Consider the following 23,941-nt stretch of genomic DNA (forward strand, 5'->3'; position numbering starts at 1 on the left):
GAAGCTAAACGATCCCTTTTACACAATATGAATGATCATAGCGAATCCATTTTGCCCCATAGAACAATAAGCTTCATCGTAACATCGAGTCATTTTCCATGTCCTTTATCACTCTTTCTGTTCAAGCTTTGCATCCTATCATTGCATAAGCATAACATCATCCTGCTGCTGCTGTTGATCTTCGGCGAAATACTAGATTTCTGCTTTTTTTCAGCTGTAATTGATTCCCTTCTTTTTCCCCAATCACTCCTTGTGTGGCTCACCACCATCAATGCGTATCAGTCCCCTGGTGCTTCTATTGTTGATCATGGCGGCAGTAACAAGAGCGACGTCAACCCTATGTTTGTTGATGAGATATGGGTGGCATTGTTGTAGAGGCTCAGCATACAGTAGATACTCACCACCTTTTAATGTAGCCAAAGAATTTTGTACCTACATCATGGTCCTTAAGAAATGCCCTGACATGTCAGCCGAATTCAACCAAGCCAAGAGTGACGTCCGTAAGGCGGGTGGTCAAGTGACTGAAGAGCTCAAATACGGCCTGAAAGGGCTGATTGTTCGATTACCAAAGGATGCAGTGTCTGCTTTCGAGAAGAAGGACTATGTTGATTTCATGGAAAAGGATAGCCCAGGTAACGTTATACTCTATACTAGGTGTGCATTCACTTTGACTGACAATGCTGCTTTCCTTCTTCAGTGCACATTGTGTAAGAGGCTTACTAGGGATGTCATCAAAAAGGCACTACACCAATATGGTCATCTTATTGCTGAGCAATATCAAGCATCATTAACGGAATGTTCTCTGTAATTAAACACCTGGCCAAGTACTTCGATTGCATGAATGAAGGCTCTTACGCTACACATCAAACTTTTGTATTCGATATAGTAACCTTTAATCCAACACAATTCACGAGAGATAGATTGAGAGTGATACAGCGGATTGCTCCAATGAGGGAGATGCAATCTCTGGAAAGCTTTATTCTTTGGGTATGCATTGTGCAAAGGTGAAAGGATGAATGTGAGGTGATTCGCGAGGCGTGGTGGTGTGTCAAAACCTGGAGTTGGATTATGATGGTTGTACATGGTTGACAGGTTGCACAAAGGATCATGATAATAATCGCGTGTAGAATAGCGTAATTGAATGCAAGAATCGTTCAGGATGAAAACATAATGATCAAGTTGACAACGCATACACTCATTTTCTACGCGTTGTATATACCCAATACCTTCCATCCCATGCACCACACCAATATTCACATCCATATCCATATCCATAAGAAGTCTTGTGTATTGAGCAAGTTACTACACGTAAATAAAGCTGCTTCTATACAATGGCTATCTGCTGTCCACGTAAAAAAGGCTGCAAGGTAGGCTGCTGCAAGCAAAGAACGTTGATGGAGACAATGGAGTGAAGACCTCGCTAATAGCAACTGCTGGAATGAATGCTGTTACGTTTGATCGTGGCAGATGAGCGTGCAAGAGAGCGCGTTTTGTCAAGAGACTCGTGTGTTGTAGAAGAGTGACAAGAAGGCTGTGTACACGCCATGGACTTGCCATTCAGCCAAAGGCAATCGGATCAAGAGAGTTGTAGGATTGACATGATGGGTTGAAGCAGGACAATCGTTTGCAGGTGGTTGTTGTACTTGAATGGGGCAACAGGTGAGAATGGGAGGAAGAGGGAAGAGCTGGGAGTGGAAGAAGTAGAAATTAAATAGGTCAAGCACCTCTTGTATAAATGCATGAACACTGTACATCAAACCTTGATATTGAGATTGCCCATCTCAAACCACAAACTTTCACACAAGATGCTCTTGGTCATGCTGATAAAGGTGTTCCGATAAAAACCTCATACTTCATTTAAAAAAGTTGAATAGGAGGATGCAATATGGGATTTACTATGTAAGTCGGAAATGCAGGTCAGCCCCAGATACATGATTTATCGAAGTAGTATGTATTATCTTGGGATTCCCCTTTTCGAACGTGAAACTTTGTCGGAAACTTCGCTGGGACATGCTGATCAACTTCATTCATTTAAAAGTCGCAGACTTCATTAAGAAGATTTAAAATGCGGGGCGATCCAAATGGTGGATGATGGGAACAAAAGAGCGGACGGCCCACCGCCCCGAAGTTGCCCACCTCCAACTTGAAAATTGGTCAGCAGGGTGCTCTCGAGCATGCTGATCAATTCTTTCTAATAAAAACCTCACGCTTCATTTGAAAATTTTGTGTGGGAGCGTCCAAAAGTTTGAAAGACGGAGACATTCGCAGGGTCTGCGATTCATTAATTTTCATGTTTGCTGTTCAAGCGTAGCTCAGCCAAATCAGCTCGGATCAGGAAAGTTGAATGATGGAAATGTTGGGCTGGAGCAGGAGAATCATTCCCATGCAACGTATTTGGCAACAAAGACGAATTGGAGGAAATGGCTGTTAGCTGGCAGTTTATGAGCTATTGTCATAGTATGTATTATCATGCATTGATCCTTTCCACAGCCACCCAATGAGCTGAGTTACACAAAGAAGTCCGTCAGTATCATTTGCTCTATCAGGGGCTAGCTACATGGCTATGAACAAAGACCACTTCTCATATAGCATCACCCTTACAGCATATGTAAAACATAAAGGTGCCTGTATCTCCAAATTTTACAATCAAACGTGGGCTCTTTAATAGATCAACGTGCTCGTCGGGGTCAAAGGAATCTTGTGTCAAAGTATGAAGTTCATCGTGGGCAATCCCAGATTTCGCAATGTCGCTACCAGCCAAACTGGATCCGGGGCTCAACCTCTTTCGACGACGACAAAAAAATATTTTTTGGGCTGTTTGCGACATTGAACGCGAAACTTTCACACAAGGAGCTGTTGGCCAAGCCGAGCACATTGCTCTAATAAAAACCACACGTTTCATTGTAAAGTTCGGAGATACAGGCACCTTTATGTTTGTAAGCGTGATGCTATATGAAGAGTGGTCTTTGTTCATTGCCAAGTAGCTAGACCTTGGAGAGCCAAAGATGCAGAAGGACCTCTTTGGGTAACTCAGCTAAAAAGTCAGGACTTCAGGGACAATGCATGACAGGTACGCAACCCTCACTTTTTTGTCATACATTGGCAGCTAATAGCCACTTATGTGCATTTCCAACTTTTGTGCATTCTATTGTAGGTGGACGATTCTCCTGCTCTAGATATTCATTTCCATGATTAAAGTAGATTGATCCGAGCTGATTTGGTTGAGTTACGCTCACACAAGATTACATCGGTTGAGCTACATCGAGCGTGCTTTATGTCCAGAGTGATGTAATCTCTCTTTGACCACAGCTCAGTCAAATCAGCTCGGATCAACCTACTTTAATCATGGAAATGAATGTCTGGAGCAGGGGCATCGTTCCCATGCAGTGGATCTCGCAATGGTGATTGGATAAAAGTGGCTGTTAGCTAGCAATACATGCCTGTTCCTAGATGATCCATAAAGTAATTATACATTGACCCTTTCATTCATGCAAACGTAGCTGTGTTACACAACACGACCCTCTGCATCTTTTGCTCTGTCAGGGTCCACCTACTTTACAATGAACAAAGACCACTCTTCCTATAGCATCACGCTTACAAACATAAAGGTGCCTGTATCTCCGAACTTAGCGGTGCTCAGAATTTCCGAACTTTACAATGAAACGTGTGGTTTTTATTAGAGCAATGCGCTCGGCTTGGCCAACAGCTCCTTGTGTGAAAGTTTCGCGTTCAATGTCGCAAACAGTCCAAAAAATATTTTTGGTCGTCGAAAAAAGTTTCAAGAGGTCGACCCCCGATCCAGTTTGAAGCTGGTAGCGATTATGGAAAATCGACGCTTCCACGATGAACTTCATACTTTGACACAAGATCTCTTTGACCCCGACGAGCACGTTGATCTATTAAAGAGCCCACGTTTGATTGTAAAGTTTGGAGATACAGGCACCTTTATGTTCTACATATGCTGTAAGGGTGATGCTATATGAGAAGTGGTCTTTGTTTAATGTAAATTAGTATGACTATAATAGAGCAAAAGATGCAGAGGGTCGTATTGTGTAACACAGCTACGTTTGCATGAATGGAATGGGCAATGGATGATACTTTATGCATTATTTAGGAACAGCCTGCAATGTACATACAATGACTTTTTTTTTACTTTTTATTAAGGATCAATTGATGTGATATAGCGTATTGGCTCATCGTGGTACACCCCCAATCACCTGGCACTGCCGCCAACGAAAGCTCCAACGTCAATCTACATGCTCTATTATTAACAGCTCTACATTGGATGGGACACGTTTTTAACATCAAGGCGTGTGTATTGAGCTTCTGACGATAACAAGGATGAGGTGGTTGGGACATCTGGTTGAAAATATGCAGGTTTTGGGGAGATGCAGCTGTGTGTGTGGAGAGGGAGAATCGCTGGGAGACCAGCACAGAGCATAGCAACGGCCAAGAAGACCCTACTATAACAGCACCACGCGCTCATGACTACAATCGACATGAGGTTCAAGTCACCTTTCCTTTAGATCACAGCAACGATCAGTCAAGTGTTACTTTGGCAACCGAGATCACAGCAACGAGCGGTCAAGTGTTACTTTGGCAACGCGTTTTAGAACATGTGAAGAGGCAAGAGTATGTATGTGTATTTAAAAGACAAGTTTTATTTATGATGGTACTAATACTAATACTATAAAGAAGCAGCTGTTGGTTTCCTTGAGGCACAAAGCCAAGTACTTACAGGGATGACCACGAGAAGGTCGCTGCTCAACCATCCCCACCTCTACCTGTGGGCACCAATACCAGGTCGACAAGGTGCAGTGCTGGGGACACCGCTTGTACCTTTTTTGAAGACCGAGAGAAGTAGTTGGAGCCCCCTACAACTAAATCCCTCAAATCAGGTGCCGGGTCTTGACGCGCCAAAACCTCGTTGGAAAGAAAGGGTAAAGAAAAGAGAAGGAAAAAGGCGTTTATTTTATACCCGTTGCTGGGGCCGGTTGCTGCGGATGGTTGCTGTGACTGAAACAGGTCGTGACACCAACATCCCATATATGGGTTGCAGTGGTCATTGTCTTCTTTATATCGTGTTGGCTAAAGAGGTGATGATAAAAACATGCAACAAAGACACTTCTTGTACCTTGGATCAATGCTATATAGGGAAAGTGGAAATGCGTGAAACGTGCACGGTTCACTAGCTGGATTGATTTTGTGGAAAGCGCCGCTGCTTCTCTTGTTTCACACACCACCAACTCAACAACCCGACTTGACTGATGGCGCTTCGTCAATGCAACAACGTCAATGGCAACAAGAAACGATAGTGGAGCGTGTCAAACAGCGATCGGTGACCCATGTTCCTTTTTCATTGGCCAAGAGCGTAGCAATGATGCATCCCATCATGTGAAGGGAGGTTCCTTGCAACCCATCACGTACGATGAGCCACTACCTTCTGTGCCCCACATTAAACGGCCGCGACACTAGCAGGATATCATTATTTCTTTTGCATGAAGCTACATGACGACTTGTCCTATTGGTCATCAAAGGGGTTTAAGTATGTTGAAAAGGAAAAGGGATCGTTTGTGTACAAGGTGTATCTCACACATATGGGTTCTAGTACGTTGGATGTCATCCATGACAATGATCGCAAGATGGTTTCAATGGACTATTCAATATCCAACACGAAAAGGCAATCGACCGGTGATGCTGATGACAACACGAGGTTCACCAAGGGCTCTGAGAAGATCCAGTTTCAAACAAGGATGAAGAAGTAGCTGCGTGGGTATCTCATGAAGTGCAATGGTGCGCATTATGGATGATACAATGGGGCTTTTACGGCAAGAGCACAGTGACGGGATCAAGAAGAAGGAAGGAAGGCAACCATGTTTGTTTCATCGCTACTACAGCTGTCATCACTCAAACGACATTCCAAGTACTGAAACAACAATCTCCACGACGACCGCGGATTACATGCTTTGGTATCCGGTAGAAGATGGCAATGTACGATTGGACAGCCATATAGCACACCTTCCTTGTATCTTTGCAGCAGCTGAGGATGGTTACATGAGTCATAGTCTCCTTGATGAGAATACTTCGCTGTAGCTATTGGCATAACAATAAACACAGTATGCTTCGATAAGATACCTAGTTTGTCATAATAATGAGTGTGAATGTAAATTGAGACGTGCCGGCATCCATCATGATGACTTCAACTAGACCGATGAAGCAGCAGCTGATTGACAAATATCATCCAAAACAAGGTGCGAAAGGCATGAGTGACCCAGTGGTGGGGAAGGATGTGGGCGCAAACAATATCAATGTGTATCGTTGGTGATGGTGGGGGATCATTTCAAGCGCGCGCAAAGAGTTACAAACAAGGTCAGCAACACCGCTCCCAATGATCCACAGCATCTATATACCTGAAGCCTACATGCCAAAGCTCCATCTTGTACCTTACATATACAATGGTTGTATCAATGAACCATCCACTATTGAAGAGGGTTCTGTTTCTTGCTACATGTGTTACCAAATCATTCTCACAACAACAATTTACGTTGTTGCCTGGCAACGGGCTTGTTAGTAATTACACCCAGCAGCATCATGATGCAGCTTTATACTAGCTCAGTACTAAAACGGTGTTGAATGTAGCACCTCTTGTCGTGTTTTCTATCAGCCAAAGTACGCAAAAGGTAAAGTTGGAAATCCATGTGGCACCGAGAATGGCCCATTGAAACACAAAGCATGGTAAACAGCAGCGATGTCGGAGTCAATAGGATATACGCGGGCGGTGCCCTGAATGATCGACAAACCTTGTCACAAAAAAGGAAATGAGCTGTTTTTGTTCGATCAGTTTTTTTATATTGATACAATAACGTAGAAAAAGCTTATTACAACAGCTGCACACATGAATTCAAAAAGTGGTAGTAGAATGTGTATGTGATGGGGTATTGGTGACAAAAGAGCGAAGAGTGAAAAAGCATATATAAATCGAAAAGCAAAAAGGATGGGTTGGTGTGCTGTGCATGTTGTTGTTTGGCAGGTTACCCCAGCCTCTGCGTGTGCAGTGTATGAGAAAATGCATTCTGTGCAATACATCATGGTGGTTTTCTTTCATCAAAGCAGGCCATCTCGACGCAAATTAGCCTGGATGATGATATCGTTTACAGCCGTCATGACAAATTTGATTTGCTTGGTATCGGTTGCACATGTGAAATGAGGATATACTTGTTTCCCGGATGTTGGACTCGCGGTGTTGAGCTTAGTAAATCGCTCCATGATGTATTGACATGCATCGTCGTAGCTGTTACCTATGGTGATACAATTGTCGATCAGTGATACTACAACATACAAACATAGGATGGGGCCCGAGTAGTACTGTACCTTGGTAATCTTTAAAGTATTCATTGAGAGGATTCGTTTTTAGCTTTTGTCGAAAGAGATCGGTCTTGTTGAGGAAAAGGAGGATGGATGTTTTTTCAAACCAGCGCGAATTGCATATGGAGTCAAACAATGTAAGGGCTTCATCCATGCGATTCACTGATTCGTCTTCCATAAGCAGCTGATCGTATTCGGAAATAGCAACCATGAAAATTACAGCAGTGACGTTTTCAAAGCAATGGATCCATTTTTTACGTTCGGATCTTTGACCACCCACGTCAAACATACGATACGTGAGCTCGCCAATGTTGAATGTAGTCTCAGTGATGCCGGTGGTCTTGACGCGTGAGCGTAACACATCTTGGTCGGTGGGTACATAATGTGGGTCGCCGATCCTATCCATGGAGTCAAAGTAACTTTCATTGTGATATGCAGGTTAATGAAATGTACATACATAATACATAGGGAGATGAAGGTTTTTGTGTATACTCACTATGATGCAGAATCATTGAGCTGGAACTCGTTACTACGTCGAATGGCTTCTTGTACACCCTCATCAGCGACGAGAATGTTGATAGCATCAACAAGATCGGCTGGCATCCTATCGGACATCTCGGATGGTTGTCGCAACACAAGCTGAATGGCGGCTTCACAGGCGGGGTTGTGATGAGCAATTCCCAGCCCATTCATGGCTTCTATGATCACTTGCATAGATTGGACCGTGTTGCTAAAGATTATTTCACGATACGCTATTCTTTCGTCTTCTGAAAAACCACCATCGTGGATGAGTCGCATTTGCTTTAGAAATGTCGACTTGCCCGATTCACCAGCACCTAATTAAGAAAGGGAAAAAATGTCAGGCCACTATTTACAATCACAACACTAAATCCATTGTTCATTGTTTACACTGGCTGTTGCTACGATACCACAAATCGCCATGCCAACAACACAACCCCAAACTCGGTTAAAAAACTTTACCTAATAACAATAGCTTGACTTGGTTTTCCATGTTGAGCTTCTCCATACGCAGTTGGTTTTCAATTTCCTCGTTCCTCGCATCATGTGTATCTGGTACAGACGCACAGCACCCCATATTTTTGTATGAAAACGATTTGAGATATGAAAAAAGGAAGGGATATTAAAAAGAGATGATATGAAAAAAGGAATGGAAAGAAAAGAGAGAGAGAGAAGGCGGAGCCACTGGCACTTTGAAAAGAACGAAATACTTAATAAGGAGCTGCATATTGCGTGACACAAGCCTTTTTTTCTTTCAACATCAAGTAGAAAGGGGAAGGGATGGTGTTGTATGTGTACATTGGGCATCTAAGTTTTTGCCATGTGGGGTATACGTTATTTAGTTTTCAAAGCGAGGCAATCGGCTAATGCAAAATATAAGGATGCTGACACCACAAAGGGCTGCGGCACATCGAAACATCCAAATCGTGCCAAGATACTCGTCTAAATAGCCACCTATCAATGCTCCAAGGGCTGTACCGAGTCCTTGATGTAATGAGCCAAGCACACCTTGAGCTACAGCACGTTGCTCTGGAGGGAAAAAGCTATCCATTTCGCTGACAGAGGTGCCCCAAAAGATGGCAAAGCCAATACCATGCAATGTTTGTAATGCCAGTGCCAAAACATGGCTGACAACAGAATCGGGCACGAGCCAAGTGTAGCCCAGACACCGCACAATAGTCACCAAATGAGCAAGCACGACCAATTTGGTTACACCCCAGCGCTCAGTCATCTGATGTCATCATCATTGTTGGTGGTTAGCATGCATAACATAATAAAAGATGTAATCCTACGTACCTGCTTTGAATAAAAGAAGGCAAGTAACTCTGTGAGTCCGCCTAAAGGACCCGTCCAGCCGATCCAGCTTGCTGGCATGTGTAGATTATCGCTGAGAAACAAGAACAAAAAGTTGACAATGATCGAAAGGACGACGCCAAAGAGCAATGTAGTAATGAGATAGCCAAAAACACGTGGTGACCGAAAAGTGCTGGTGGAAGGCACTTGTACGGAATCGGAATCATCCGCCATTATACCAGCCGTGTGCTCCACAGACATCACTCTGGATACAGCAAGGCCCAAATTATTGTTGTTGAACGATGAGGGGGAACATTCGAGTGCATCATTGGCCTCTTCTCTTAATGTACGAGCCATGGATACGATTGATGTAGTCGTTGTTAGCTTGAGGAGGCGTTGTTGTTGATACGTTTCGAGTGCTGTTGTATAGCTGAGATGATCGTCATCATCATCCGTATCATGCCTTGATAACGATTGGTATAATGTGACAGGGTTATGGAGAGGATGCATGTGCCGGCTATTGGTATTGACCATAGGAGGCATGTTGTTGCCATCCAAAAGCCGTTGTTGCTCCTCATCTAGTGCTGGTATAGCGGGTTCCTCCACATCCGTAATAGCACTGCATATCATGAAGCCCACTGTGCAAGCCGCAAAGACCCAAAACAGCATATCAAGATTATCAGTTGCCGAAATTAGGATGCCAACAAGCAAAATCGTTAATCCAGTCGACACAGAGCCCCATAGTCGCTGTTCACCTATTACCAAAATACAACCAATACCATAAATGATAAGCCAATTTACAATGTTGTGATGCTGTTATTACCATAGAGAATCTTATTTGGACCAAGAATTTTCATGACAGCGCTGTCGACAAGTGCCGTGTTTGGCAGCGTAAAGAATGCAAAGGCGAGTGCAAACGTACACGTAGCAATGACGATGCTACGTTTGTTGTTGGTATCTTCATCATCATCATCGGCTGTTATTGATGACTGCACGTAATGGCCTATGCCCATGATACCCATTACGGCAATACCACCGAGACAACTTGTGAATGCCATTGTCGCGCCATGAAGCCGTGGGTGCTTGTCGACAAAATACGTCCACACTGGGCATGATATGGATTGTACAAAGGGTGCAATGGCAATAGCAAATCCAATTTGATCCGAGGAAAAGCCTAAAACATTGCGATAATAGAGTGGCAGGTACGGTGGTGCTGCTGACAGCAAGCCAAACACCGTAACATACAAAAGCTTGCAAAGGGTATACATGAAAAAAAGAACACTAAGGTATGCTACTCGCTGTGTAGCGTATTAATATAGGGCGGATGGATGCGGAAAAGAAGGGTGCAGCCGATGTTTCAAAGCATTGATAGATGTCCTTTCGGTTTCACATTGTGTTGCAAAGGATTGCATTGATGTTTGCGGGGTGGCAAAATACAAACACGCCAAACTAAAAGGGGCCACTTTTGCTCTGTCATTGTGCGACGGCTACGCCAGCAAATATGGCCATAAACTCACATGACACATTTAAAACCTCCTTTGTTCTTGCTGCACCTTCTCCTTTGTTTGATCCATGAAAATGATATCGACTGATCTAGACGACCCCTTCCCCTATTTATCATTGTAATAGCAACAGCAGCATAATAATGACTACATGTGCTCCTGTGTTGAGCACACCATATCAGCACAAGCGTCGTGAGAATCGCACCAAATATACTGTGCTCGAGCCAACTTGGAAAGCTTTGTATACCTTGTGATGTTGCAACACACAGCCTTCGAAAAAGCTGAGAGGTGTGGTGTTGTACACGCTCTTTTATTCACACACCTGCTGATAAGAAGCTTAATCTATGTGCTGCTTTATGATGATGATGATGGGTGTGGGCATGTGTTGTACGTTATCTCCCACAATCATCACTGATTTTTTTTCACGTATCGTATTTTGGATGGCAACAACAGCGTTTATTTTCGCTCTCGGATTGCCCTTCCGCTGATATCAACGCCGTTGCTTGGTTTCAAGTCATGCATGCAACAAGAGTCCCATGTTTATGACGCGCCTTTTCAAGTGCTGCAAATGCCATCATGGTCGATCTCCTCATTGTTTCACATACAAACAATTCCCAACAACAATGACAAAAACAGAGCTATCACCAGTTATCGCGCCATCCATATCCCCTAAAATTCTTTATTACGGATAGACAATCGCTCTTCTTTCCCATCTACTTTCTTATGAGGACTCGAAACGACCAACGAGACTTTTGACTAAAGTAGAGGCATACACTAGCTGCTATATAACGAGGGTCATTGTTGATGATTATGATGCTTGAACGTCGCTGATTCATGTGGCGCACAAGTTGAAGATCTCGATTTATAGCAAGCATGGACCATCACCTGCAAGTCATTCATAAGCTAATACATGTAAATAAAATGACCACACGAGTTGCACAACTAGTATTCTCTCACCAAGCTCATCCTTTTGTGATGATAACCATTGCTGCAAGAATATCGTTGTTCTCATCACGCAAAGTCACACATTGGCAAGGTTGCTCTCTTTGATAATCTATATCCCCTGGTTTGTTTGATGTCGTAGGCTGCTGTGCAGTTACACGTGCACTCCTCTACTAAAAACGGTTATCCCGAGTGATTCTTGATGATAAGGTACAAATGCAGTAAATGGATGGGTGATGGATGTAGAAGATGAGAACTCGAAACAATGGGGGCTGAGGCACAAGGCTAATGTAACCTTTCTTTGATAACTTATTTGACGTGGGTATCACAAAGGAAACGGGATCTAATTGCCGCTTTTACTGGCAGCTAATATCATAGACTCAAAGTCAAGCCGTCAACAAAGGTGGATGGATCGGTTGCTAGGATACCGTTTGCCTTTGCCTATTACAGCTAGACATGGCTTAAGAAAATTGGGGTCTACAAGGCTGTACATGCTTATCATCAATGCTCATGGTATCCCGCTCAATTACGCTGGTAAGTAGTTTTGACGACCAAAGTACAAAAAAAAAAGAAGACATGGACAACCACATTATGGGGTTGCATGGTGACAATAGATGTATTTGAAATATAGCTTAAGGAAGTGATTCATGGTACAGTAAAGGGGATGGGTTCAATGCTATCAAAGCGTTTCATTGTTGTTTGCGTGGCGTGAAGCGTATCTTGTAAGGTGCTGGTACCACAACAATACCTGCGTTCACATATTTATCCATATCGGGACATTGGGGTTTTCCATTCGAATCCAATCCTGCTTCGATGTTGTATTTGTCAAAGATGCGCACGAGCACCGCAAACATCTCCACTTCACTCTACAAACCCAAGGGCATGAGAAAAATAATACCAAGATTACTCTGCTGGACTCTACTTTCTTACCAAGTATGTACCGGGACACAGGCGTCTGTTGCCATGGAAACAGGAGAAATGAGATACACAATTGCAAGATGGTATGATATCGCTTACGTACCTTCCCCAGCCAAAGTTGTATTGATCACGATGCTCCAATTTGCCATTGCTCAATGCTGCCATTGTTGATTTGTTTTGCATGAAACGCTCGGGGATGAACTTTTCCGGTTCAGAGTAAACATTTGGGTTGAGATGAATGCCATGCATATTGCAAATGACTGGTGTTCCCTTGGGTATAAGATAATCACGGCAAACCACTACAACAATGAAAAGTGAGAATGCGAATCATATAGTTGTTGCATGTAGAAACTTACGATCTTGTTCCATAACATGTGCCATGCCAAAGCTGGTGGGTGGTCTAAAACGTAAGCCTTCCTTCATGACCGACATGATATAAGGCATTTGGGTGTATTCGGAAAAGGAAGGTAGACGACCTTCATGTTGTGCCTTGAATGTGTCAATCTCTTGTTGGATTTGGGTTTGCACGTGAGGATGATTGACGAGGATCACAAACAACCATGCAAGTGTCACCGATGTTGTGTCTGTGCCAGCGATCACCAGATCACCTGTTTTGACAACAATAAGCATATACAATCTTTTTATAGCCCCGTAGATGACATACTCATGATCACCATAATATCATCATCATCCAATTCATGCTCTGCTTTGATGTTATCCAATGTCTTGACAAAGCAATTTTGATCCGTTTTACGAGCTTGTTGCACGAGGTATCGGAATAGCCGGTTGCGAGTTTCCAAAAGCCTGTCACTCTTTTGTTTCTTGTTGCGTGCTTGGGAACCAAATTTCTCGAGCCAGTGGAAGATGGGCAAAAACGATGGCAAGTCATTCTCCAATCCTGCAAATCCAACATGCTCGTCAACATAGTGCACAATGTCACGAAAGAGAGGATCGTCCACTGAATCAGCACGTCGAGCAAAACATGTGCTGAGGATGACATTGAGTGATGCGAGTTGTAAAGTTTTAAAGGGATTGATGCCACCATCTTCTTTGCTCGCTGATACAAGTCGTTCTAAAAGTGTATCCGCTTCATACTCAATCATGTCGTTGAAAGAATCCACCATCTTGGGAGCCAAAACCGTCAATGCTATGTATGTAGAAAAAGTACATCAATGCATGGCAGATCCTTGAAAAAGGAGTACATGTAAACGAACCTGCTTTGCGAGTATTCCGCCAACTCTTTGTTGGATTAGCAAACACGATGCCTCTATGTACATAAAATGATGCAGCCAATGCGTTTGAGCGATTCATGTGTACCTCTACTTTGGCACTTCCAATGACACGTACTTTCCACCCATAGCGTAAACTTGATAGATATAGGAACCAAAAGGACGACCAGAGCCAATAGCACCATTACTGACAAAGATTTCATGTGCGATTTGCGGGTCTATGTAATCGGGTGATCCACAAAGAAATCAGTCAACATGACGATGTACATAGTCCTTTAGTATATATACCATCGACAATGATCCAGCGTTGTACGCCCATTTTGATTTGGATAATAGGGCCTGTTGATGATGATGATGATGATGACATGATGAGTTATGCATGCGCGCCACATGGAAGAGGACAATGAAAATGAAATAAGGTTTATGGGTTACCTAGCTCCTTTTGCCATTCCGTCAATTTGTGTCCAGGCATCGATCCCAGCGATAGTAAGTGGCCTTTTTGTGTAAAGTAGTACTTAGCACAGCTACTCGTGGTAACGGTTGTTTATGCTTACCAACATATGGATAGCTTTGCTTTGGTGTGGGGATTTCCTTGAGAACGGGACCAGCACGCTTACTGCTACCGATGAGACTTCGTAGTGCATAGGCAGCAACAAATACGGCAGTTGTAGCTCCAACAGCAACTGCTACTTGCTGACGATTACGATCAACAGCTGTCCACACGTTACTACTACTAGTGGTGAGGATCGACATGTGTGAAGAAAAAGAAGCGAAAGAAAGAGTGAAAAAAGGGAGCGTGGTGCAAAGAAAGAATATAATAGCGAATGTTGTATGTGCGACCCCAGGTTGCATACATAGTTACCAAGGCTTCCTAACCTTGGTGACACTGCTGTCATGTGCTGTTATTAGTTGTTGTTGGATCCATCCCGGCCATCAGCTCCGTCATAGTAGTAGTAAGAACACTCGAAGATGCGTTACAGTAAAAAGAGATTTATCATAATAGCAAAGGGTAGGAGAGGATGTTATGTACTTGATTTGGATGAAGGCTGATCACATTTAATATAAAAGAGTGTGTGTGTGTGTGAGAGAGTGAACATGTGGTCTTGGATGAATGAATGAATGATGACAACCAGCCTAGCCTATCGGAACCCCAAGTTCTTTTTTTGTTAAGCGAGGATTTCAAACCGAAAAGCATTTGTCTCACTTACACCCATTCTCTTTTTCAATACTTGACGACTCTTATGGAAGAGGAATATGAATCCCTCGGGTCCAATGCGACCATGACCCAGAATGCGATTGCAGGGGCTCTTGCTGGTATCGGTGAACACTGTCTAATGTATCCGATCGATTCATACAAGGCAAGTAGAATAGGGAATCGCGTTACCCAAAGGAAACAAAACAATAACACCGAGGTCAATCGTCATAGACACGCGTGCAAGTTCTTACAGCAGCAAGTCAAGTATCACTCAAAAACTGTTGGCGTGGTGTTTACTCGGTCATCCTTGGTGCTGGCCCGGCTCATGCTCTTCACTTTGCCACATTTGAATACTGCCGATCCAAGTTTGCTAGTGGCAAGCACGATCTTATGGCTTCGGGAGCTGCTGGTGCGTGTGCTACCTTTGCTCATGATGCGTTGATGACTCCATTTGATGGTAAGGAGAAAGCAAGGATACAAGTGAGGATATGGAAAAGTTTAATTTGGTGTGTGTGTGTGTGTGTCATAGTGATCAAGCAACGCATGCAACTACGAGAAACGACGTATCGCACCGTGCGTGAATGTGCTCGCAAAGTGTACTTGAATGAAGGGTGGACAGCATTCTACATTTCATTTCCTACGACGTTATCCATGTCAATTCCCTTCCAATCTATCCAATTTGCTACTTACGACTTTGCATTATCGCTTCTCAACCCTGCCAACAATTACGATCCAAAATCACATATGCTAGCAGGCGCACTCGCAGGCGTTGTTGCGTCTTCTATCACAACCCCTCTTGATGTCATCAAAACTCTACTTCAAACTCGTGGCTCTTCTCCAGATCCTCGGATACGGCATTGCTCGGGTTTATGGGAGGCTGCAAAAATCATTGGTGAACGTCAAGGTGCCCAAGGTTTCTTCCGTGGCTTCCGTCCACGTGTATTGACGCATATGCCAAGTACTGCTATTAGTTGGAGCGTTTATGAATATTTCAAATGGTTCTTATCCACAACTTCCGCCTCTTCTTCCTCTTCCTCTTCCTCCTCCACGTCAAAAACAACAACTCCTTGATCGTCATCATTCATCCCACCACTTTTACATACATCTCCTTTCCCCCTCTTAGAGTATCGCTAATTCATCTCATTCTACACCTGCACACTCATTCTCTCCCACACAATTCCCACATTGTACATTATGTTGAATCATTTTTTAATGTCGCAAAAGAGAGAAAAAGAAAAGATTTGTATAGTTGCATTAAAGATTAAAGTGACGATCTGCAAGGAATTGTTTCAGTTGTGCAACCTGTGTTTGTGTTCGTTCTTTTTGATCCTTGAAATCTGCTGGTAATTCGAGTTTGCCGAGTGAGACATAGATCTTGCCGAGTAACATGACAACTTCCACCAATGCGTCATCCGCTATCTCTCGTCGTCCATCCTCGTCAATGCCAGGTTTACCGATCCATAATGCAATTTGTGATGATAATAAAATCACGCTTCCTTCCACAACACTGATTAATCCCTTGATGGCTTGTGAGGGTGCTTTGCTGTCAATGAACTCTTTGATAAGGCTGAGAGCTGCGTTGCTACATTCCATCATGGTACCAAATGAAGGTGGTTCACCAACTGCGACACGTAGATTAGGACACAGAATAGTGTTGCCAAATGGCCATTCGATATCAGGCCGCTTGATGATCTTCTTCACATCCGTTAATTGAATCAATGTGATCAAGATGTTGCGTTGGATTCGCACCGCTTTTTGCATAGTTTGCTGCATCAATCGACTGGTCTTGACATCGGTAGTTGATGGTATTGAGGATGATGAGGATGATGTGGCTGATGATGATAATGATGATGGGACGACGAGCTCTTCTGCCAATTTACGCTCTGTGTTGTTGATTGGATACAGCTGTGCTTGGAGATGTGCAGGATGAGTGAAAAAGTAGAGATATCGTTGTAACAAGGTCAATGCACAATCCTTGTATGCCACAAACAAGTTGGCTGTGTACGACATGACCCGATCAAGTTGCTTGGCAAGTTCAAACATGATCATGCTCAATTGATCCACTTCTGATAATAGGCAAGATGCAAGCGATTCGGAAGGTGTCAAGCCGAGTAGCGAATCATTAGCCCCATTGGCTAGGCGGAAACAGGCATCCACTTGAGGACCATAGATTTGTAAAAAGGAAACCACGTTTTGAAGCACCTTATCGGATAGCGCACGATCCGTGTTCTTGCTCAAGGTACGCAACAAGTTGTTGAGGACACATAACATATGGCACCATACTGTATGCAAAGGATTTCGCTCCACGTATTTTTGATTGCTATCACCAAATCGAAGGAACATCTCGAGTTGTCCTTGTTGCAAAATAGGTGTGAGGGTATTGTGGCAGAACATCTCAAGTAGACCACTCTCCATAAGCACCGTGGCTGTCTCGGGCATTCCTGATAATACGAGAAGCAGGTAGCATCCATCTTCTGCATAAGGCGAAATGTTCAGGTTGCTGTGTCCATCAAATTGCCTACGGTATCAAATATGAGTATTATCACAATAAGGATTACTAAATGCATGAACATACTTGTTGATCTCGCTAATCATCAAATCAATGCCACCATAGATAAGCTTGAGTAACGAGGGAATGGTATCGTATCGGCGGAAAATAGCCAACCATTGGTCTGAAGAGATGGGATAGCTTGGATTGATCAATTCAATGATAAGTGCAATGCACACACTCATATCCTTGGCGCACTCTTCATCGGATGTATCACGTGCTGTTTTGTACACCAACATCTGGAAACATTCACATGCCACCTCGATAAGATTGGAAAGCAATTTCTTGAGTCGCTCAGCGTTACGTTGCTTGAAATCGGACATGGGATCAAATGATTTGCGTAGAGAGCGTAAAGGTATCAAAATGGATTCAAGCACAGGTCGATGATAAGCAACAGGCACAAGCTCACTGACACTCTTGATGAGAGCAAAGTTTTGGCGTTGAAGCAATCCACTATAGGTCTCCAAAAGGCTGAAGCACTTTTCAGCAAAGTCCATCTTGACATTGCGTTCCAAAGGCACGTTGCAGTTCGCACGAATCCAATCCTCAGTCAAACCACGTATCAACTCCAATTGCACGCTGTAGGTCGTCAAACTAACACCATCCATACGCTCATCAGCTAATGCGTCCCGAGTCAATGCCGTCAAAAAGTCGAACAAGCTGGTTGCACGTAATCCACTAGACTTGTTGCTGCCATTCCAAAGGACATCACTCACGTGACATGAACAAGCTTCAATGAACACCTTGAAGGATCGTAACATGACAATCTCGGTATCCACCAAAGACCAGTTGTGATTGGTTGCACACAAATCGAGCAAGAATCGACGTCCTGCATCCGTCACCTTGCGTACTCGCCATACAGCAGGGGTTACAATGGCATCCTCATCATGAATATCGACATTGTGTTCTTTGGAAATGACATCGATCAAAGGTTGTACTCGTGCGTCGGCAATGCGTAAATCGTACAAATAAGAATCACCATACTGCTTGGGCTCGCCTGATTCATCATCATCGCCAAAACCCACTGCACCCACCGTGTACAATAAGCTGTCAGGTGCTCGTTGAATACCAACAGACTCAAGGAAGGCTTGGGCATCCTTTTTGACAGAATTGGCAAGTTCTTCATCAAAGCTGTTCTTTGCAAAAGTCTCACGCATGAATTGAAGCTTGTTGGGGTCGTTCATCTTGGCGAGTTGATTCTTGAGACCAGCAGGTAACTTGTCAGTGATGGATCCCTTATTGGTGCCTGCTGTCAAGTGGATCTCAAAAGCCATAATGCGCATCACAAAGGCCTTGCTGATATTGAGACAACATATCCTTCGAACAGCTTCATTGCCATTGGAAATAGTGACGTTGCGAAGATCACCCTCCTCCTCTTGGTCGATAACATCATGTCCCTTTTCAAACACCAAATTGCTTCGTCCAGGATGTTCCATACGACTTGGGTTCAAAAGGATCTTGCCAAGTGCATCCCACAATGCGCTGTCGCTACGTGTACGTTGAACCAACATGTAATGATCAAAAGCCGTTTGCCAAAAGGTCGCCAAGAAACGAAGCACATTGGATAATACAGTGGGCTTCTCCATTGATAGCATCTCCCAGTGACCCAATAAATCGACAGCTGCACGAATGGCTGATTCTGTTGCGGGTGTTGCTGCTGCTGCACCTGTACTCTGCTGTTGTTGCTTCTTTTGTTCCTCCAGCAATTTGACAGCTATAATTCAACCATGTTAGATTCAAATAGGGGATGATGTGAATGTATAAAAAAACTCTTACCTGACTTTGGACTTGGCATAATATATTCTCCACATTCCAAGAACAAGATGGCTAAGCTTGGTTGTGTTTCCATCAAGAGCGTAATCATCTGCCAAATCGATGCCAATAGTCGTTCTTGTTGGAATTGATCTTGTGCAATGCTCAAATACGTGCGAATGATTTCTTGTGCTTGATCCTTGTCGCCCAAATGGCGTACAATATTGGGAGGTACTTGCCAAGCAGAGATATTGCGGCAAAGCAAAGTGACGATATCAGTGGCGAGGATAGCGAGCACCGTGTTGTGTTGATAATAAATATGCTTGGTGAGCCGTAACAAAAAGTCGGGACCAGTGGCATCACCCGTAGTGCGTTCGAGCATGAGACGTTCCAACGTGCTTTCATGGGATGCCTTTCCACTCTGCACAACCTCCAATCTTTGGCGCAACAATAACTTGATAAACACCATTGTCAACTCGGTCAACTTTTGAGCACGTTCAGCTTCCTTGGGACGACCCGCGTGATATAACTTGTCAGCTTGTTTTGCTCCATGGCACACCGTGTCAAGTAAAGGTGCAACGTGATAAATACCACCATCGTATAAAAAGTTGTTGATGATGCCTTGTCGGAGACGTTCCAATGAAAGACCATTGCTGCTATTGGTGTCTTTGAAATACTGCACGATCTCAATGAATGTGTTGAGCACCTTGATGCCAATCAAGAATCGCTGTGAAAGATACTTGTAACGCCAACCAGCATAAGATGGGAACACATCAAGCATCATATATCTCAAACAAAGGAACAATGTCGCTGTCTTGCATTGTTTGCTTGTTGTCGTATGTTCATCATCCTTCCACCAAGTTGCCTGGACATCCTTGATTAAAGCTGATACGAGATCCAAGAACGCTAATAGCAATGAATAACGACCTGTCGTGCATTCCATCTTGTTGACAATGTGTTGGATTTGACAAGCGGGATCAGTGGAAACGGTGGTTGAGAATTGAGGTGCATAATGATAGCTGGCATTGGGTCGAGGAAGGATGGGTGCTGTTTCCAAATAAGACCAAATCTCATTGCGATAAAATGGTAAGAGGCTGGTGATACATCGCAAAGCATAGGTGATCGTCATGATAGGCCAAGGTCGAATTGAACATCCTCGTGAAAGAATCTCGCATAAGAGTGCTACCAAGATGGGTGGTTGACCAGGTTGACCAGGCTTGGCTCGACACACTTGTTCGATATGATTCACCAATTGTGGACCAAGGGATGGATTGTTGTGCAAGAGCTTGTTGATCAATTCGAGAATGCTGTTGACCACCTCAATGTTCTTTCCTGCAAGATCATCGCCATGTTCAATATCACCGGGAGATTGTGGATTCTGCTGTAAAAAGGCGGCAAGTACACCAATCAACAATTGCCAACCGGGACAATCGATACGCCATTGAACCACACGTTTCTCATCCGACTGTGAAATCAAAGTACCCTGCAAACCAGATGGCAATGAAAATCCCTTGGCAACACCAGCATCTTGGACAATGTTGATAGGCTGAGAGTTGTATGCAACGACAATATCATTATCCACGCGTACGTTGAGATGGACATCATCCTTGAGCATGATGGTGAGTGATGGCAAAGTCTTGATGTACTCGAATACTCTTGTAGCTGGATGATCAGATGCTGAAGCGGAAGACTTTTGCCCTGCCATGGATGAAAGTAAACGGGTAAAATCCATAAAGTACACAGGGAAACGGCTTTGTGCAGTGCTGAGCAAAGAGGCAATGTCGTCATTGCCAGCGTCTTGTGTCCAATATTCCGAGCAAAGTTCAGCCTGATTGTCGAATAGCTTACACGTGCACTTTACAAGACTCGTATAGCTGTCGTGTGGAAGGAAATAGGGCTTGGTGATGGTGAGGAATGTGCTGAGTAAACCTTTGATGATGCCACGATAACCAGCACTGTTGACTTCATCCTCATCACAAATAGCATCGTCAAGCATATCCACCAAATGATCAAACACACCAAGTTTGATAGCACGACCCGCCAATACTCTCCAAAGACCCGCAGCTGGTTGAATGGAAGGTTCCCTTGGTGCGCTGATACTACGTGTGGAGGGTCGATCGTCGAGAAGATATTCTGGAGAGGGTTCCAATGTGCCTTCAATCAATTGTCGTACTTTTGCATATCGAGGTGGACAATGATCAGCTGTTAAATCATCGATAAAGGCGAGGAAGCACGACCATGCTAACAAAGGAACGGCATGTTCATCACGATCACCAAGGAACATCATCAATTGGCCGATCTTTTCAATGACTTCAGGAGATTCAGCGAGAGAGATATCACCACCCATGCGTAGTTGATTCAAGCATAGCACCTCCACCGATACCAAAAGGCTCAAGTATGAGACTTGATCACGTAAATGTTCACCTTCCTTATCCAACACGAATCCAAATGCTTGTTGCTGCCCGAAACTCGATGCCTCGAATTCTTGAAAGAGTGCGAATATACGTTGAGGTGTACAATCATTCAAATGCACAAGGAAAAGAATCTCCAGCAATCCACGTTGTTCCCTGAGATTCTGATTTGCCCATAGCAACGTCCTTTCCTTTGTATCAAACTCTGATGGTACTGTTTTGCGTGCAAGTGATTTGAGCTGTGTCAATAGTCGGTCGCTAAAGTCGTCCTTCACAATACGGTTGACAGCGTCTCGTGCAATAGCGGCGTATGGCTGGTCGTCATCAAAAGAGATACGGATAAGCGAAGCAATACACCCCAAAAGGGCAATACGATCTTGGTAGTAAAACTCTGTGATTCGCCAAACGAGATCGTCATCTTGTTTCATGCCGTCGTATGGCTTGATTTTCCTCTCTTGTTGAAAGGTCGACCAAAGTGAAGCGCACGCAAGCTCATTGGCATGGAGGAAATCAGCAAGTCTGACAACAAGGTCTTTTTCTGCCTGTGACAATTTCAAGCTTTTGCCATCCACCGTAATGCTCGTTCCACTCGTCAATTTGCTTCTGGATTGTGCTGAAGGCTCGCCAAACGTTGCCAATGCTGACGATAAATTGGGTGTCTTCTCTTCGAGCAAAGTTTGCAGTCGATCGATCGAGCACTGATCACCACCGCGTTCAATCGTGTCAAAGAGCTTTTGAAAAGTGCTAGAGAATAGACATGAGTTTCTTCAATAAACACGAGTCCCATGGTATCCACTATACTTACCCAGCGAATCGCTCATCGAGCTGATTCGATTGCGGTGTCATTGTGCAAGAAGTGCCTTGATAGATATACAGTCGCGCATGACGCCTTGTTTTCTTTCTCATCGCGCAGCACCCAATCGCTTTGAATCTCCGCGTGACAGGCCTAGGTCACGTGTACTTTGGAAACCATCTCTCCCTTTACACTTGCCGTAAGCATAAAGCCTTCCTATCCAGCATCTTGTAGATATACTAAATAGGTCATGTTATACCTCTTTGTCATACTTGAAGTCTTACAGCATCCAACATGTGGGCCAACAATGACTTGCCTATTAACAATGAACCTGATTTAATCATCCCCCCTTACACCTTTTGCTATATTGTTGTCCTTTCATTATGCAAACCAAAGTGTCTTTTGATCAGGTAGAGATAGGTGTTGTAGAGTACTTTGGTCTATACAATAAACACTGAAATGCAATCATGCAATCTACTGCCAATAAAAAACATGCACAAAGTCATCCCATAAATTATTCCTATCACCCATCATGTTGTGTGCAGTGTACCAAATATCGTCTCATACAGATATCAGCAACCGCTGTTAGAGGTTACACTAGCGCCTTATGCACGAAATTATCCCTTCTTAACATGCCTTTGTGAGCGGTCTTGTTTGCTCATCCCCGACAAAGAACCGGTAAGAGTTATGCATGGACAAAGAGCTAATGCTTGGCATAAAAAGTGATACCATGCTTGCCCCATTGGATGTATGTATTATTAAAACAACAAGATGTTGCAACCATAAGAATAAGAGATGAGACGATAATACTTCAACAAGGAGGATGCTTATATACCAGATATGGGAGGGAGTTGCCTTATACGCGATTTTCATTATTCTCGAATAAAAGTGTGTCCAGTGACACGTGTACATGGGACAAAGCATTATTTAAAACATCCATTACCATCATCCAGGATTGTGGCATGCAACGTCATGTATGTGAACGATGGGGCAAATCATAAAGTTGATATAGAACAAGCAAGATGGTTACCCTGGAAAGCTGACGTACGGGTGCGACGACTCAGCAACCGGGTTTCAGAGTTGTTCTTCTCACGACATCTAATGCAAGCCTGCTACCAGCGTTGAAAAGCACATGGCGGGTGTCAGCTACTATACTGCATTTGTCATTTAGCCGATGGATGACGCGATAAGATGCGCCCGATGACCGACACTATACGACGTATGTACGTATATCCCCCTAGTGGCGTCTTATTATCCATATACGGACATAACGTATGTCCTAAAACTTTATCTGAGGATGCAGGTTTGTGTATGTATTCGATGGCTGCTAAACGTGAAGGTGTTGCATGTTATGATGCTGCATCGTATCATTTAATTGAGGTTCCACTTTACAGAATCTGGGTATCCGATTCTGAGTAATGTTTTAACAACATTGATGGAAGATGATAGCAGGTGCAGAAATTAAGCTTATAAT

The 23,941-nt window shown here is 43.7% G+C and overlaps 6 protein-coding genes across 6 annotated transcripts; 2 read left to right on the top strand and 4 right to left on the bottom strand.

Annotated features, from left to right (window-relative positions):
• Positions 1-439: 439 nt before the first annotated feature.
• O0I10_009379 (uncharacterized protein) lies at positions 440-711 on the top strand (the record flags this gene model as incomplete). The annotated part of the gene is made up of 2 exons (XM_058489371.1): positions 440-632; positions 698-711. 2 exons carry the CDS (start codon positions 440-442, stop codon positions 709-711), a joined length of 207 nt encoding a protein of 68 aa, XP_058339896.1.
• A 6,393-nt stretch (positions 712-7,104) lies between these two features.
• Positions 7,105-8,461, bottom strand: O0I10_009380 (uncharacterized protein; the record flags this gene model as incomplete). The annotated part of the gene is made up of 4 exons (XM_058489372.1): positions 7,105-7,298; positions 7,372-7,784; positions 7,862-8,201; positions 8,347-8,461. 4 exons carry the CDS (start codon positions 8,459-8,461, stop codon positions 7,105-7,107), a joined length of 1,062 nt encoding a protein of 353 aa, XP_058339897.1.
• A 261-nt stretch (positions 8,462-8,722) lies between these two features.
• Positions 8,723-10,445, bottom strand: O0I10_009381 (uncharacterized protein; the record flags this gene model as incomplete). The annotated part of the gene is made up of 3 exons (XM_058489373.1): positions 8,723-9,115; positions 9,181-9,932; positions 10,001-10,445. 3 exons carry the CDS (start codon positions 10,443-10,445, stop codon positions 8,723-8,725), a joined length of 1,590 nt encoding a protein of 529 aa, XP_058339898.1.
• A 1,865-nt stretch (positions 10,446-12,310) lies between these two features.
• O0I10_009382 (uncharacterized protein) lies at positions 12,311-14,521 on the bottom strand (the record flags this gene model as incomplete). Its single annotated transcript, XM_058489374.1, has 10 exons — positions 12,311-12,487; positions 12,552-12,576; positions 12,643-12,838; positions 12,896-13,147; positions 13,204-13,686; positions 13,754-13,806; positions 13,887-13,986; positions 14,057-14,107; positions 14,201-14,263; positions 14,323-14,521. 10 exons carry the CDS (start codon positions 14,519-14,521, stop codon positions 12,311-12,313), a joined length of 1,599 nt encoding a protein of 532 aa, XP_058339899.1.
• A 488-nt stretch (positions 14,522-15,009) lies between these two features.
• On the top strand, positions 15,010-16,034 carry O0I10_009383 (uncharacterized protein; the record flags this gene model as incomplete). Its single annotated transcript, XM_058489375.1, has 3 exons — positions 15,010-15,126; positions 15,195-15,420; positions 15,493-16,034. The coding sequence occupies 3 exons, from the start codon at positions 15,010-15,012 to the stop codon at positions 16,032-16,034; spliced, it is 885 nt and encodes a 294-aa protein (XP_058339900.1).
• Positions 16,035-16,217: 183 nt separating this feature from the next.
• Positions 16,218-22,520, bottom strand: O0I10_009384 (uncharacterized protein; the record flags this gene model as incomplete). The annotated part of the gene is made up of 4 exons (XM_058489376.1): positions 16,218-17,481; positions 17,539-19,225; positions 19,288-22,418; positions 22,480-22,520. 4 exons carry the CDS (start codon positions 22,518-22,520, stop codon positions 16,218-16,220), a joined length of 6,123 nt encoding a protein of 2,040 aa, XP_058339901.1.
• Between the last annotated feature and the right edge of the window lie 1,421 nt (positions 22,521-23,941).

The sequence above is a fragment of the Lichtheimia ornata genome (assembly GCF_029851405.1).
Source record: "Lichtheimia ornata isolate CBS 291.66 chromosome Unknown scaffold00054, whole genome shotgun sequence".
Taxonomy (NCBI): Eukaryota; Fungi; Mucoromycota; class Mucoromycetes; order Mucorales; family Lichtheimiaceae; genus Lichtheimia; species Lichtheimia ornata.